A 17,880-nucleotide genomic window follows, 5' to 3' on the forward strand; every position below is an offset into this window, starting at 1 on the left:
CAGACCACTTCTGGAAAAGCATTCTTTGGCGGCTGAAATTAAGATCAACCTGTACCAGAATGACGAGAAGAAAGAAGTATGGAGAAGGCTTGGAGCAGCTCATGATCAAAGCATACAACATCATCTGTGCAACATGGTGGATCAGTGTGATGCATGAGCATGCATGGCTTCAGTGGCACTGGGTTACTGGTATTTAGTGATTATGAGACAGAAGACAGAAGCAGCCGGATGAATTCTGGAGTGTGTATGGATATACTGTCTGCCCAGATTCAGTCAAATGCAGCAAAGTTGATTGAGCGGCGCTTCATAAATGGACAATGACCCAAAAAATACAGCAAAAGCAACCCTGGAGTTTTACAAGGTAAAAAAGTGGAATATTCTGCAATGGCCAAGTCAATCCCGACTGAGCATGCCTTTCACTCGAAGCTGCAGTAAAGGCCTGTCAAAGCATCACAAAGGAGGAAGGAAACCCAGTCTCTGGTGATGTCCATGAGATCCAGACTTAAGGCAGTCATTGCCGGCGAAGGATTCTCAACAAAATATTAAAAATGAACATTTTATTTATGATTATATTTATTTGTCCAATTACATTTGAGCCCCTGAAAATGGGGGGACTGTGTATAAAAATGGTTGTAATTCCTAAGCATTTTATGTAATTTTTTTGTTCAACCCCTTGAATTAAAGCTTAAAGTCTGCACCTCAGTTTCATCTTGATTGTTTCATTTTTAATTCTGTTCTGATGGCATACAGAGCTGAAATTATGAAAACTGTGTAAGTGTCCAAATATATATGGACCTGGGTGTATATAGGGCCTTTCGCACCGCTTTAGTTCCAGAACTAAATGTACAGTACTAAAGTACTGGGACGATTTTGCGGGAACTATTTCCCAGTACCATTTAAAGGGTTGCATTCGCACCGAGAGTGTGTACTAAGAAGTGACGTAAGCCGGTCGACAGCGTCGTCATTTGTGCGCGGCGTTCAACAACAGAAACAAAGAAGAACAACGTTAACAACAGGAGGATGGAGGACGCTGTGATCGGAGCTGTTTTTGTTGTGTCTCGCGGGTTTCACAATAATGGACATGGAAAGTCGACGTATACGTAAAGCGATTGAAAGAATGGAAAGGAGGACTAAGAATCTCCAACGACAACTGGCAGTGCTACATTTGCTACAAGTTCCTGCACTTCAGCGTCCGTCCATCTATCGCTGTTCTCCATACTTGCGAAATAAGTTGACACAATGTTTACAGTATGTTTACACGGCGTTTTAAATCATGTTGGGTGAGGGCGTTTTCGTACGCGTTTGGCCAATCAATGTCTACTTACGTCACGATTAGTACCAGTTGTGCTGGTTAGACCCTGCTCCGGAGTAGGAGCTAATTTGGTTCTCGAAAAAGGCAGTCCGGTACTAAAATCGCACCCAGTTCCGGCGGTGCAAAAACGCCAAAAAGTGGGTAGCTCCACAATTAGTTCTGGTACTATGAAAAGCTTCCCGCGGTGCGAAAGGCCCTCATGTCTGGTATTATATATAGGCCAACTGTTCATTTTTCCTAAGAGACCAGCTGCATTGACCGGAAAGACAGCGTAGGAACGATAGAACAAAATAATATATCTGCCCTCAGGCTCTGTTTCCATGGAAATAAAGATTAGACGTATACATCAAAGAGGGCAGGAAATGGACCTAACAATTTCAACCATCCTCTTTTTCTCAGCCTTGTTCTAAACGACAAATTGCCATGAATGCTTTTTAAATTGGCAAGATCCACTTTTCTACACTGTAACTAGCAATTCAGAGTCCCGAGGTCTTATTAAGCCATTCTGCATCTACCTCAGAGCTCCATTAAATGCATAAAGGTACATTTAAGCATTAGTTTTTCCCAGAATCCATTAAGAGTATGTGCTATATAAGGGATAATGAGGTCCGTCCATTCCTGGGCTGTGTTTAATAGAGTCTGGTGTCAAAGCCGCATCACTGACAGGGCCAGTGAAATGAAAAAAAAAATGAAAGTGAGTAAGTGATGCTCTGAAAAACCTTGACGGATCAGATCAAAGTAATCGGATATAGGAAGCTGCGAGCAATAATTGTTAGTTTGGAGGGGGCTACAAGGAACACATGGTCACCCCCACCCACAACAACCTTCTGCACATTCACGCAGCCTCATTAATTCTCTCATTCTCCATGCGGACTGGAAACGTTTTATATTTTTTTGTATGTTTGTGTGTTAGTTATGAGCTTTACATATAGTTACAATTAAAGTGTGTAAGTTGCACAATGCATTACACCAGTGGTTGCCAAATGGTGAGCCACAACCCAAGAGCTCATTCTGATCTGATCAGAACTATTCTGGTTTAGAGAAACATCAGAGAAAAATAATACCAAATGCAATGGATGTGCTTCTCCATTACTGAGGTCGATGCAGTACGCATCTCGATGCATAGCCAATGATAACAATACATTACAGATACATATGAAACAGCTACTGATGCGATATGATTTACCCCTATTACCTAGTGCGATGCGATTTCGAAAGAGTTGAAACAGTTTAGAAATGAGAAATCAATACATATAAAATATTGGTCACAAATTGTCACTTTCTAAATAATAAAAGTATAGCATATCTACTAATAATTATATATAAATAAATTGGGTTATACCAAATATGTTAGAAATGATGCAACGTGATACAAATGCCAACTTGCATTCGATGCACAGTTTTATAAATCGATGCATCGCATCCTTAACTTTTATGCCGATGCGCCGATGCAAATCGGTGAATCTTACCATCCTACTAAATGCAAGTAAAAAATGCAACAAAATGCACATTCTGAATAGTTAGAGCAGCAAAATAATAATATAGCTTAAATAGCAAGGAGCGAAAGTAGTTCATTATTTTGATGCAAAATCATCTTTCACTTGGTAGATTCTAGCCGAAGTAGACAGGGGCCAACATGGACAGGTTGCGTGACATGCACTCATCCTCAAAAACCATTAGGCTACTATAAAAGGAACACTCCACTATTTTTGAAAATAGGCTAATTTTCCAACTCCCCTATAGTTAACAGTTGAGTTTTACCGTTTTCGAATCCATTCAGCCGATCTCCGGGTCTCGTGGAGCTTTTTAGCACTTTTAGCTGTAGCTTAGCATAGATCATTGAATCTGATTAGACCGTTAGCATCTCGCTCAAAAATGACCAAAGAGTTTCTATATTTTTCCTATTTAAAACTTGACTCTTCTGTAGTTACATCGTGTACTAAAAGACCGACGGAAAATGAAAAGTTGCGATTTTCTAGGCCGATATGGCTAGGATCTATACTCTCATTCCGGCGTAATAATCAAGGAACTTTGCTGCCGTACCATGGGTGCAGCAGGCACAATGATATTGCGCAGCACCTGAAAATAGTCCCCAGGTAGATAACTTCCAATAAGCCTATTTTCAGGCGCTGCGTAATATCATTGCGCCTGCTGCACCCATGGTACGGCAGCAAACCTATTTTCAGGCGCTGCGTAATATCATTGTGCCTGCTGCACCCATCTCTGGTAAAATAACACTTGAGATAATGCCTATAATGCTAGTTAAAGCAAGATTAATAACATAACTAGTCTTACTAGAGTTCAAATAACTCAACTGGTGGAACATACATACAGTAATGATCAAATGTATACATGTATATTGTACCTTGAACAAGTCTCTTTTAATAAAAGTGTCGACCAGATAAATGAAAATGTATTTAAACATGCATTTATTAAACATTATTAAACATACATACATTAAAAGGGGTCATATGATGCAATTTCAAGTTTTCCTTTCTCTTTGGAGTGTTACGAGCTGTTCGTGCATAGATAAGATCCCTAAAATTGCAAAGACTAAAGTCTCAAACCCAAAGAGATATTCTTTAAAAAAGTTGACTCGTCCACGCCCTCCTAAAACGCTCCCAAATGTTCACGCAAAGCAAGAAGGCATAACTTTGATTCTCGCTATAGTATTGTTGCTGCCGCTGCCATGTCGTGAAGATGCTGTGTATTTCGTTGTGAAAGCGAAACTACTTCGTTTGGTCTTCCAAAAGAGGACACGACTAATAATCAGTGGTTAAGTTGTATTTACAACACTGTTCCAGAACAGTTCAAACCAAATATTCAGATGAGTGCAGCGCATTTTACGGAGGACTGCTTCCTGATCCTGGGAAAGTAGCCTACAATGCCGTCTGTGCACAAAGGTTGTTTCTATAAAGTGGGGCAATTCCAACTTTGCAAGGACAGTCTGGCGCTTCTGACTCACAGCCTGTAAGTACGTTTTCATACTTAAAGAATTTGCCACTGACGATTCAAACGCGAGTTTTGGGCACTGTAGAGTAGCGCTTGTTGTTTGTCGCTTCTCAGATCACAAATGCAGACATGGTTTTATGTTTATGTGACGCGATATGCAACGCAACGCGTAAAAAGACAGTACAAGTCATTATAATCCGTAATTGTGTCCCCACTGGATGCAACAAATGCCTCTGTGTTTTTTTTTTACCTTAAACCGCATAAACGCATTGAATTACACCAAATACACAAAATAAGGTTCTTTTTAGCAACATCATATGACCCCTTTAAACAAGGGCAGGCATCACATTAGGCACAGGTCTCTGAAATCCTTGTGACTACAGCTATTTTATTTGATTCCTTAGATGACAGATGACACGTCAGACCACTAAAAAATAAATTAATAATAACCGGGGAAAAAAAAATAACAACAGACAATGTTTTTACAAATAGCTTATTTTTAGTTGAGTCTCCACATTGAATTGTGGTTAGAACCCACTGTTTATGTACTCATTAATTAATCATAATAATAAGGTTGCCACATTAAATCTGTAACTGTGTTGTTATTGTATATTTATTAGATTAGTGTATACATAGTACATAAACTTTCCTGCTTACTGTAACACTTAGTGTCCCACCAGAAAAGCTCGATATCAGCAGGCTGTTTAATTCTGTGGACACCTTTGTCTTACAATGAATGTGGCATCATGTAATATCAGTAGATGTAATACCTGACATGATGTGTCCCCGCAGGCTGTGTCATTACTGTTTCCGGCCGAATGACCTTCACCAGTAATAAGTCAATAGAGATTGAGGTTTTCGTTGACGCTGACCCACTGGTGGAGGCTGAGAAGGGAAAATATAGGGCTGTCACAGCCTTCTTCACCTGCATCTCCCTGGACAAAGAAAACAAGCCCCTTCTAGTGCCACCGCTGAAGGTGAGTAATGCAGAGTTTATACATGTATGTACTGTGATATAGGAATATTGATGAATATAATGTGAATGTAACACTTTTGAGACAAAAACAAACAAACCTTAAATTAAGTTTTAGTGTAAAAAGCGCTGTCTAGTATGTATTCTGAGTCATGTGCATGAGACAGGACTTGGTGACCTACATTTCAAGATTGTTTCCTAACATGAGGCAGCACAAAAGACTATGGATGATTATTTGAAATTGTCTTCTTGAGGGTGATGCTTTCAGTCCTTGGTCTTTCCATTCATCATGGCAGAACAGGGCTGTACTGGTTGTAGAGCACCCAATAAAAGAATGCAAAATTAAGAATGCCTACTGCAAAATGTGAAGTGAAAAATAAGTAAGGAAATAGTATAATTTAGGTGTGAACTGAATACAGTGTTTTTGGGAACTTTTGTGTTATTTGCAATTAAATAAAAATATAAGTTTACATTTATTTCAAATGCAGTTACTGTAGAGTGCTTTTTTGATGCACTTAAGTGGGACTACACCTACACCTTCAGTGAAAGTCTATGGGATTCTTTCCTCTTATTTTATCATTCCACAGGTGAAAATCATGAGTCTGATCACAGTCTACCCCACAAAGACCAAAAGGACCATGTGTTGAAGTTTAGGCGTACCCTAATGAGTAGTTTCTTTGTGTGTTATTTGGTTTGTAATTTGGTTGTGAGAAAACACCTGAATCAGTCATTATATAATAAATATTTTGGGTCATGTAATGATGTAATAAAATATGTGCCCCAAGACCCTCATGAGCACATGACTTATGCAACAAATAAAGGCTTTACATAAGATTGGCCTGAGGCAGATATTCATTGTTGAACAGAAGGCCAATCAATCATCATTTTGGCTGTAAGCATGCATGCAGAGACTCCACCGATATGGTAGTGACAGAAGGTAAGCTCCATAGATGCTGGCATTCTCAGCTCCCTACTGAAAACTCATAATAGCCACACTGTGCAGCATCGATACACAACCTACTCTCAGTTGTTTGTGCACACTGAATCCAGAAGCAGCTGGGTGATTCTATAATTTGGGGTAAAATTAATGCTTATTCCCAAAAATGATCACCATTTTTTTTATTGTATTCCGTTTATTTTATTTAAATGATCTTGCTTTTCAAAATGTCAGATTTCAAAAGGAACATAAAATGTTAATAAACATCTGTATTTGTTTATTTGTATATACAGCTCTGGAAAAAACCTCTGCAAAATTCTCAGTTTCTCCAGTTTTACTATTTATACCCTAGTGAAAAATATACTTAAATGTATTTGAAATATTGCAGTTGTACTTTTGGTAAACTAAACTCTACTAATACTTAATGCCTGCACAATTGGAACAACTAATTATATGCTTAAAGCACTTTAATTGTGCGGAAGTAGTGCTGAGTTCCAACTAAAGATATACTTGAGTATATTTGATTGAGCTAAAGTGGAACTATTGCAAGTATACTTCAGGTACACTTTAAATATCTTGTATTTTATATTGCATACTATACAGAGATTATACAATCCTTATTAATAGTGATATTAAAACACATTTTAGGCATAATATTAAATGTGCATTGTGCGATAAAAAAACAAATAAAGTTTAATTATAATTTTATATCAATAAGTCTTAAGTGATACATCTATAAATATGTCAGGATTTGAAGTATACTTAGTATGAAATAAATGTATTAAAATATGGTAGGTATGTTTTAGTAAAATGAACATTTATATTTTATTCTTTAAACTACTGACACCATTTCTCCCAAATTCCAAATAAACATATAGTAATTTAGAACATTTATTTGCAAAAAAAAGACAACTGGTCAAAATAACTAAAAAGATGCAGTTTTTTCAGACCTCATATAATGCAAAGAAAACAAGTCAACATTCATTTTTAAACAACACAATACTAATGTTTTAAGTTATCTAACTTATTGAACTTAAATCAGTATTTGGTGGAATAACCCTGATTTTCAATCACAGCTTTCATGCAGCTTGGGATGCTCTCTACCAGTCTTTCACATTGCTGTTGGGTGAATTTATGCCACTCCTGACACAAAAATTCAAGCAGCTCTGTTTGATGTGGTGGCTTGTGACCATCCATCTTTCTCTTGATCACATTCCAGAGGTTTTCAAATTCAGGTCTGGAGATTGGGCTGGCCATGACAGGGTCCTGATCTGGTGGCCCTCCATCCATAACTTGATTGACGTGGCTGTCAAATCAAGTCAAGTTACCTTTATTTATATAGCGCTTTATACAATAAAGATTCTCACCAAAACTTGTACCATGGTATCAGTAGTAAACCAGTATCAGGAGACCTTAATGTGCAGACTTGGGTGTAGGGATGAATGAGATCTGAAATTTACTGAGGGACAAGACCATGTGTAAGATTTCTTAGTAAAGGTTAGGACCTGGGATACAGAATTCTAGTTACATTGAAGCTTATTAATTGGCTTGATGGGCAAATCATAGAAGACAGAACTACAACAATTGGGTCAGGAAGTGATAAAAGCATGAACTAGAAGGTGATAAAAGCATGAACTAGAATCTCATCATTATTGATATTTAGGGAGGGATGCAGATGAGCAATAACAGTAGGTAAAAAGCAGACTTAGTAAATTAGGTAAAGAGAGGGAAGGAGAGAGAAGATTCAAAAATTATGCCAAGTACATTGGGAATAGATGTAAGGTTTGGTGCAGTGTTTCGTGTAATTAGTTACGAAGTAATTAGTTAATGTAATTTAATTACTTCTCCCTTGAAAAAGTATAAAGTAGGGGATTTAACATTTAAAGTCTAACCTTAAAATGCATGCTTTTTATGTACTCTTCTCACTTTAAATACTTTGGTGAGTTAATAAGAATATTGGTAACACTTTAGTGTCCAATTCTCACTATTAACTAGTTGGTTACTGGGATATTGGCTGTTTATTATTACTTTAAAAAAACACATATTAATGTCTTATTCTGCAAGACCTTATTCTAAATCCTTAATCCTACCCAGTTCTTAAACTTAACAACTACTTTACTAAGTATTAATAAGCAGTAATTAGGAGTATAATGAGGCAAAAGTCATTGTTAATAGTTAGTTAATAGTAAGAATTGTACTCTAATCTAAAGTGTGACCAGAATAATTTATGTAGTTATCTATTATTTATTTGAAAGAATAAATGTACTTGTCGAGGTCGATATAGGATTTAGAAAGTAATTAGTTGAAACTTACACTATTGAAGATGTAATTAGTAACTAGTAATTAATTACTTTTTTAGAGTAACTTACCCAACACTGGTTGAGTGTCATCAGCATAGCAATGAAAGATAAAACCATGTCAATTAATTATGTGACCTAATGGAAGCGTATAAGTGATGAAAAGTAAAGAACCAAGCACAGAACCCTGAGGAACACCATGAGTGAAAGAGGTAGTAGTGGACTTAGACTGACGGATAGAGATATAATGTTGATGTCAGACAGATACTAAATTAACCAGGAGAGAGCAGTTCCAAAAATGGCAAGAGCAGAAAGATGTGAGATGAGAATGCTATAAGAGATGTTGTCAAAAGCAGAGCAGAGGTCTAAGAGAATTATGATACTGATGGAACCAGAGTCAGTGGTCATGAGGAGATCTTTGAGAGCTCTACAAGTGCCGTTTCAGTGCTGTGAAGGGAGCCCGATTAGAGACACTCAAAGAGGGGGTACATATAATAAAATATAACAATATATATAACAAAACACCGGTGCATATAAAACACATCTGTCACAGTTTCCATTTATCTCAAGATAAATATTAGGCAATAGACCATTGACATTCAAAGATAGCACACATAACACAAAAACAGTATCAGAAAAAAAAAAGAAATTTAACTATGATATGTAAATTGTTTAAAATGCCATAGTGGTCCATATAATCCCTAATGCTGATATTACATGCCCCCAAAATAAAAAAAATATATATAAATAAATAAAAAATAATAATAAACATTTCAGCAGTGTTATCTGTAAACTGTTACTCATAGTGTCAGGCTAAAGTATAGTGACTATCATATAAAAAACTGCTGTTTAAGTTTTGCAATTACATACAGTACATTAATATACAGTACACTAAAGGCACTACTTGTTTTGTTAAGAAAGTTCATTTCATTTTTTGACTTTGGTTGATGTCAGATGTATCCCTAAATATAGAATCGTCCAGCTACTTGCTTTAGAAATAACTTGATTGCTTTTCAGCCCTATTTGTTTGAGGTCTCCTTTCAATAAATGGAAATGCAAATGAAAACTGCATGAGCATCAGTCATATTGTGGCTCTTCGCTCTTATGTTTCAGAATATAAATAGTATATTGACAGACTATTCCTGCTATTTCAGACTTCAGGTGTTTTTTCTTCCTTCAGTGAAAGATCTTTCATTCTATTTTTAGGATTTCCAGTTTTAGCTCTTGGTGGAGGGGAGTTATGGGCTGGGGGAGGGGTGATCGGAACTGGCGGAGTGAAAGCGCAGAGAAGTGGGGAATCATGGGATGGGTGGGACTATTGAATGGCATGCTGCACACAATGAAAGCTGCAAGGATCACGCAGACGTTCAGAGGTTTGCCTTTTCGGAGTGAGCATTATGACAGGGTCTTCTCAGGAAACATTTCAGAGAAATGGGAAGGAAAGCATCATGTTCTAACAAGAACAATATATGCAGTAAGTATTTTTGTCTTTTTTCAGTAACAATATCTAAAGACTTTTAAGATAAGGTACATTTACTTGGGGATCAAAATGATTTAAAATAAGACATGTTTTAAGAGAATGTATCATGAAATTAGTTTTCCTAACAGAAAATACTCTTAAATAACAAGATATTTTCTCTTAAGACAAGTCTTAATAGCTTATATTACACAATTTTGCATCTCTAGTAAATGCATCTTGTTTTAAGTGTTTAGATATTTTTTTTACTAAAAAGACATGACAAAAATACTGATTACAAAAATGATTTTGCAGTGTAGTCACAGACTTTCTGGGCCCATTAATGAATGCATTTGACACACTCAGCTGGTCCATGCCACACAAAACAAGCTGAGTTACCCTAGCAACCACTGGGTTTGCAGCATGATAACTGTGTTTATTTTTAGAAACGGCATGCAATGTATGTGCAATAAGAGGTTAAAAGCGTGATATCACACATCAAACATGAATACAAACAGAAAACAAGATCACTCATTACTTGGTAATGAAATTTCCAGTGCTTTCCATGTGAAAACATACTAATAAGATTTCCTGAATCATACATTTCTGTATGTAAGCATTGCATTTGTGGCAATAGACTTAGGTAAGGACCCAATAAAAATGCATGTTCTGTCAGACAGACTCATAACACTTGGACTGAATATAGATAGAGTTTGTGTTACGTACCAACGAAATAGCTGGAAATTTCGGACACGGTCTCTTGTTCCAAACCTGTATGACATTCTTTCTTCTGTGGAACTCAAAAAGAGATGTTTTGAAATGTGTTTACAATGTCCATTTTCATACAAATAAGCATATGATGACTAGAGGCTATTGAAAAAGGTATCATAACAGTAGTTCATACGGATTGTACTTTATACTCCAAATCTTCTGAAGCCATAGCCTTGTGTAGCAAACTGTCCACAGTTTGTGCTTCCATATTAAAATTGCCACATCAAGATGTTTCTTTGATGAATTTATGCAGAAGATTTTGTAAAGGGGAAGATTTTCTGCAAATAACAGAGTGATAGTGCATTTATGCTCTATTTGAAGCTTTATATCGTCTGATCATTGTATTCTTTCGTACTATGGAAAAGAGCAGCATGAACAATCTGCAAAACATTTTTGAAAGACATGAATATGATTAAAGGGCAGCCTAATCATTTCTATTTTTAGGTGAGTTAAATATTAGCAGCTGGCGAGGCCAAGATGTCATGGGCGTTCTGGCATATATCCTGAACTCTGAAAGCCACCGTCTTAAAGTCAATGAATATTTTAATCAGAGCGCCTTTACAAAGTGTGATATTTTAAAACTGTCTCACCCCTGATATAACGTACAGTGGATTTCCAAAGAAATACTTCCAAAGAAGATACCTATGTAGTGTTTAGTTGTGCACTAACATGGAGAGGCATTCTGGGAGCAGCTGAAAAGGTCACAGAACGAAAGGTTAATTGAGACATTGTGGATCAGAGAGCTAGTTAAAGCACTTCTCTACTCTATAGCTGGATTATCAGCACAGTATAGTAAAATGTCACTTGTAAAATAAGAATAGTGATTTGATACTAGATTATTCATCAATAGGATAATGTTAAAATTTTAGGTAAGTTTGGTTCTAGGCTGAATCAGAGCCATTTTGCTTTGCTTAGTCTTGTTTTCTGTTGGTTGTGTATGAGAATTGATGTAAAGATGTTTATAGGTGTAAGAAATATAGATTTTGAATGGCAAGATCTAAAACGGGAAGCACACTACAATTTGGCTGAAAGCATCTATGAAATAAAGTGTAAATGGAGCCTGGACGTTAATTGGCTTAGTTAATTACGGAAATGTGCATATATTACATTCATTGTAATACTGTAATATTGTTTTACCAGTGAAACATTTTGCAGTGTTCTTAATAGCATAAATAGACTGCTTTTCCTTCACTCAGCTCACCATTAACCAACAGTATAGTTGTTCTTGTTGTGCCAGTCAGCCAGCCTGCATTATCATGACATAATTTTCCTGTGTTTCGTGATCAGTTACATGACGCTTAAAGCATAGATAGCAGCCTTCATGTCGCATACTTCTGATTTTGCATGTGCCAGCCTAGCAACTGCCATTGAGATAAAAGCTAACCATAGCATTCTCCTGGTGTATTGGCTATACTTGGGTGGAACTTATGTAAATACACCAACAGTAAATAGTACACCTCTGAATTATGGCAATTATTAAAAGATTCAAAGTTGCAGCAAAACTTTAAAATGAAGAATTACTGAAAGCACCTGTCACTATTTTGCCTTTAACCCCAGGTTGCTCTATTTGCAATTAGTGTACTGTTAGGAGAAATGCTCTCTTCATTAAAAGAAGCTACATTGCAGCTACTAAAAAAAAAATAATAATAATTCAGGCAGACCACAGAGTGACAGCTAGCCATCAGCTGATGTTTTAGCGTGGGTTTTCTCCACTGTTTAATCTCCACAAGGTGCGGTCCATTAGATATCACTTTTGTACCATTGAGCAAGTTCTTGACGCTAGGTTAACTGGGGAGACTGGTACCATTTCTTTCTTTATTATCATTTTAAATGTAATAAATTGATTCAGTTGTGTTATTGTGGTGGTAGTTCAATTATTTTGTTTTTCGTAAATGTCTGTGTAAAAGTCCCAAATGTCTATTTTGACTTGGTCCTGTTTATTCTGTAAAGCCCTATAAGCATATTTATTTAAATATTACAGTTTTGTATCAGACTGCTCTAATAATTGAATTAAAGCAGATAATATTGTTGTGACGTTTGTTGCTGTATGTAAACATGCTAGATGGATGTCTTTGACCATTGCTCTTATGCCTCACACTTAACATGACATTCCAAATATACGGTGCTAAAGGTAAAATAAGTTTTATATTTAAAAAAACTCATCTCAGATAATTGCCTTTATTTCTCGTTCTACTGCTCGTCTTCCATTTTTCCATTTGCATCTTTTGTATTTTCCGTTTTTTGAAAATGTGTCCTGTATTGGCCCCTTGATTGGCATGGATCTATAAGCTAAAACAGTAGGCTTTGCAAAAAAGCTACTGTCATTTCCCAATATTCTGTATCATGATCTATTTTACATTCTTTTGCAAATTGAAGTAAAGTACAAATGATGGGGACACTGCTAAGCAGTAATGACCTTTCAAGTGTCTAATCACAGTTGCTTGCTGACAAAACAGCACAAATGTGACCCTGGACCACAAAACCAGTCGTAAGTAAATATTTGTAGCAATAGCCAACAATATACTGTATGGGTCAAAATTATTGATTTTTCTTTTATGCCAAAAATCATTAGGATATTAAGTAGCTTGCTGACAAAACAGCACAAATGTGACCCTGGACCACAAAACCAGTCGTAAGTAAATATTTGTAGCAATAGCCAACAATATACTGTATGGGTCAAAATTATTGATTTTTCTTTTATGCCAGAAATCATTAGGACATTAAGTAAAGATCATGTTGCATGAAGATATTTTGTAAATTTCTTACTGTAAATATATCAAAATTTAATTTTTGATTAGTAATATGCATTGCTAAGGACTTTTGGACAACTTCAAAGGCGATTTTTTCAATATTTTGATTTTTAGTATCAGTTAAAATAGTTGTATCTCGGCCAAATATTGTCCTATTATCCTAACAAACCATACATCAATGGAAAGCTTATTTATTCAGCTTTCAGATGATGTATACATTTAAATATACATATAAATTATGTATAAATCAATTTCCAAAAATTGACCCTTATGACTGGTTTTGTGGTCCAGGGTCACAAATGTGGTATCATATCATCGGTATCGAAAGCTGGTATATTAGCAGCTGATTATTTGCCTTCGTGTTGCATAACAATGGCACTTCACTGCAGTTGTTTCAGCCAAAATGCTTTAAGTGTAACTTGTGTAATTAAAGATTCCTTTAATCAGCTCTTTTCCATACAACAAACAATTTTTTAACCTGAACTCAATTGCAAATGACATTTCACAGGTTCCATTGAAGAGGAGATTATCAGTGAATATGGGCTTCTGGCTCCTTTTGTATGGCTTCAGAAGATGGACTACTCTACCTTAACCCATTTTTACGCTTTTTGGAGTTTTTGTTCATTTTGGAGCTGTACAAAAGTGCAGTAATGTCGAATTAAATTGGTTTTATTCAAGCCGTAATGTTACTCAACTTTTTCATATTACATTGCACCAACTAAAGTATTTTTTTAGGTCGAACCAGGCAGAAATAACTATGTTAGGTAGCAACAGCACATTTCAGGTCAGGTTATTGTTACTCGTCTAAAACATGCTTTATTAAGGAATAGGCTCGTATTTGCATGGCTGAAGAAACTTTGGGCATCTAATGTAATATTCATTATAGATTCATATTCATAATGGATTCAATTTCAGCGTTGACTGTCTGCTGAGAAATTGTTTGCAGTGACAGTTAAGAGAGTGACAGATGTTATTCAGATAATCCACTTATTAGAAATGCAAGTCTTGATTACACACATTGCTCAGTCAATGTAAAGAAAGTATATTGCTCTATCTGCTGAGAGCTTCATTAATTTCACTAAATTGTATAATGTTTCACACTTTGGTGGTTTCTGCTAGAGCAATCACTGTGGTCTTCTGCCAGTCAGTCTCTCTGTGACTGAGGCACTGAGCTTCCCTCTAGCTTAATTAAATTTGTTTGTCTTTTCCTGGCCTCATCGCGAGCCCTGAGCATCAGGACAGTCACTGACCCAGTCAGGACTTCCTTCAAGGTCACATGATGTTGTTTTCAGATAGAAATTAAAGGGAGAGCTGTTTTGTTTTGCCTTTGTTGCAAGAAACAGCTGTTCACATACAGGTTTCATTAGTTAAACCAGTTTATTACAGAGCTTTATGGAATATTTCATTCTTGTTCGCCAGTGAACAGTCAAATATGACCCTGGACCACAAAACCAGTCATAAGGGTCAATTTTTCGAAATTGAGATTTCTACATCATCTGAAAGCTGAATAAATAAGCGTTCCATTGATGTATGGTTTGTTAGGATAATAGGACAATATTTGGCCGAGATACAACTATTTTAACTGATACTAAAAATCAAAATATTGAGAAAATCCAAATATACCCCAGCGACTTAAGACTGGTTTTGTCGTCCAGGGTCACAAATATGTTTCTTTAATGACTAAATTAATTAAATAAAAATAAGTGCAACAGTTCATATGCTCTCCGTTAAACTGGGTCACCTCAGAAGCATAAAATGAGCCTCAACATCAGCAGCCCTGTGACGTTTAGTGTATCTGCTTGAGCTTATATAACCTTGCTGTGGATATGCATCATATATCTGTGATCCTCATTTGTGCACATGCCCTCATCAGCCAGGCTGCTTCAGTTGTCACTGCACAGTTTGTTCCCTAAGGTTGGCCGCCATCTGCCACTGCTGCACATGACTAGCTGGTGACCTATAGCCAATGATAAGAATAGCCATGGTGTAGTGTGCAGCTGCAAGATGAAGCCTAACGTCAACTGACATCCTGCTCTCTCGCACAGTATTGTTGTTTGTCCGTGATGAAGCTGTGCTCCCAAAGCAAACATCTTTTGTCTTGTTTTAGATCTCCAAGAAATTAGTTTAGTGGAAAGTCATAGAGCACAGTAATCTTAAAGGGTTACATTTTTTATAAGGGCCACTTGTATTGTCAGTGGTGTTTTTTTATGCCAAACTAACTGTCATAATCCTAATTTTTGAACATGACCCTCTGACCCATTTAATTAAACTTGTAGGTGTAGAAGCCATTTTCAATCAGGAATTCCTACATTTCACAAATAATTACAAAGAAACGGCAAGTAACACAAATTAAAGAATGAAATAATGTTTTCTTGTAAAATATATAATCTAATAATTTTTTTTTCTACTTAGTTAAAAAAAAAAACAATGCACTCTCTTCACTTGTGAAATGAGAAACAGGATTGCATTGCATTGCAGCAGGTTTTCTATCAGACCCCCATCCTTCAATAATAGCCTCTTTGCACTCTTTAAGTAATATTTTTTTAACATTAATTAATGTATTACCACACAAACAAGCTCACAATAGGCATTATTTTTTTTACAGCATTCATTAATCTTTGTTAGTTTGATTAATGTATTAGCTAACACAATAAGCATTATATTTTACAGCATTCATTAATCTTTGTTAGTTCATAAAATCCAATTGTTTCTTGTTTGTTCATGTAAGTTCACAGTGCATAAACTTTTAATGCATGTTGAAATTCACACATTTAAACAAAATCATGGTTTTTGAATAGATGGACATGGCATGTGAAAATGACAGATTCCATAGTGATGTTTTTACAGACACCCAGTATCAGTTAGACATCGATACAGTCCAGTCAGACTGACAGTGTTGTGAAGACAAAATGTTAACATGTTTCACCAGTAAAGTTCTCTTGTAGTTACTTTTGCATTATTTATTGTGAAGTACAGCAAGATAAACACAACTACAAACTTTCACTGCAGTTGACGGGATGTTTAATGCTCAGGTGGGAGAACATAAAATGAGGAAGTGCTTGTGTGAACATACCGATAATGTTCTTAACACTTCAGTGGTTTTCCATGATATCTGTATGACCTTCAAAAGTGCAGGGTTTCCAGGACACCACGATATCCAGCTTCACTGTGCTTGTGTGTAAAATGTGTCTTTTATCTTCTTGCAGCTGGAAGGTGAAGAGGAGCAGAAGCAGTTTGAAGAAGGGAAAGCACGCTACCTGCAGAAAAAGGCAAAGAGACTCGCAGATAAGGAGTGTCAACAATGACTTTTACCATGCAAACACCATATTGTGTTGCAGAAGAAAATTCTTGAATAACAGAGCCTCAATGGACAACATACTGTATTAAGAACCTCTGCTTTATCCTACATGTAGCTCACTGAATAGAAAGAAAAATATATAGGTTTAATTGACTCGTCTGAGTTTACCAAAGCACTTTGTGTGTATATGTATCTCAAGTGAAACAAAAAAGGAAAATATATATTTATGTTTTATTGTAACGACTTGTTTGTGAAATGTGCAGAACTGTATTATGCACTAATAAAAGTCTGCTAATGCAGCTACAACTGGTTTGCAGTGACATATCTGTTCAGTGTACCATAATCTACAGAATGGTACAACCTAATCGCTTTTGTGACAGACAGACTGATAGATAAGCAGACAGACATCTGTGCACCAGTTCACTATCAGTGTTGGGAAGGTTACTTTGGAAATGTAATCGGTTACAGATTACAAGTTACTCTGTTTAAAATGTAATAAGTAGTGTAACTTTTCAGTTACTTTATTAAAGTAATGTAACTGATTACATTTGATTACTTTTCTAAATTTCTAATGTTTTCAACTGTTAATAATTTTCAAACATGTAAACCAGGTAGGGTTAACCTTACAGTAGTAAGATTATAATATTTAAATTTTAAAGGGGACATCGGATGCAAAATTCACTTTTACATGGTGTTTGCATATGAATGTGTCTTAGCAGTGTGTGAACACAACTACCCTACAATGATAAAAATCCCCAAAAAATCCAAACAGTCTCAAGCTGTTTTGATTTTCTGAGCAGTATGACCTCAGGCCCCACCCACGACCGCTGACATACTGTCCCGTATTTGCATATCTCCGCCCTCAGCCAGTTGTATGCTGCCTGTCATTTTCTCCGCGCTCGGGCAACTGTAGCGACAACAGTCTTTCTAAGCAATGCAGGTGTTTTGTAGTTGGATGTAGAAGAACATCCCGACAGCAGAGCCACTGAGGACACAGTGGATTAGTTCTGTTTTTGATGGTAATGCACCACCGAATACACTTAAATTCCACACGTTGGTGGGCGGAGTTGGTGTAAATAGCCACTGCCAACAAGGCGGCCTATTTGCACTTAGTGTAAATAGACACTGCGATTT

At 36.3% G+C, this 17,880-nt stretch overlaps 1 protein-coding gene across 5 annotated transcripts in view; it reads left to right on the forward strand.

The window, feature by feature from the left end:
* The window catches only part of LOC107687121 (cytosolic acyl coenzyme A thioester hydrolase-like), a 74,147-nt gene extending 57,102 nt beyond the window's left edge, over positions 1-17,045 (forward strand). For all 5 annotated transcript variants that reach the window (XM_016484336.1, XM_016484337.1, XM_016484334.1 and 2 more), the window contains 2 exons: positions 5,057-5,241; positions 16,655-17,045. In XM_016484336.1, the coding sequence (XP_016339822.1) occupies positions 5,057-5,241; positions 16,655-16,753 (284 nt within the window). In that variant the 3' untranslated portion in view covers positions 16,754-17,045. The remainder of the gene's footprint in view (positions 1-5,056; positions 5,242-16,654) is intronic.
* The last annotated feature ends 835 nt before the right edge of the window (positions 17,046-17,880 follow it).

The sequence above is a fragment of the Sinocyclocheilus anshuiensis genome, unplaced genomic scaffold (assembly GCF_001515605.1).
Source record: "Sinocyclocheilus anshuiensis isolate Anshui unplaced genomic scaffold, SAMN03320099.WGS_v1.1 scaffold1203, whole genome shotgun sequence".
Classification (NCBI taxonomy): Eukaryota; Metazoa; Chordata; class Actinopteri; order Cypriniformes; family Cyprinidae; genus Sinocyclocheilus; species Sinocyclocheilus anshuiensis.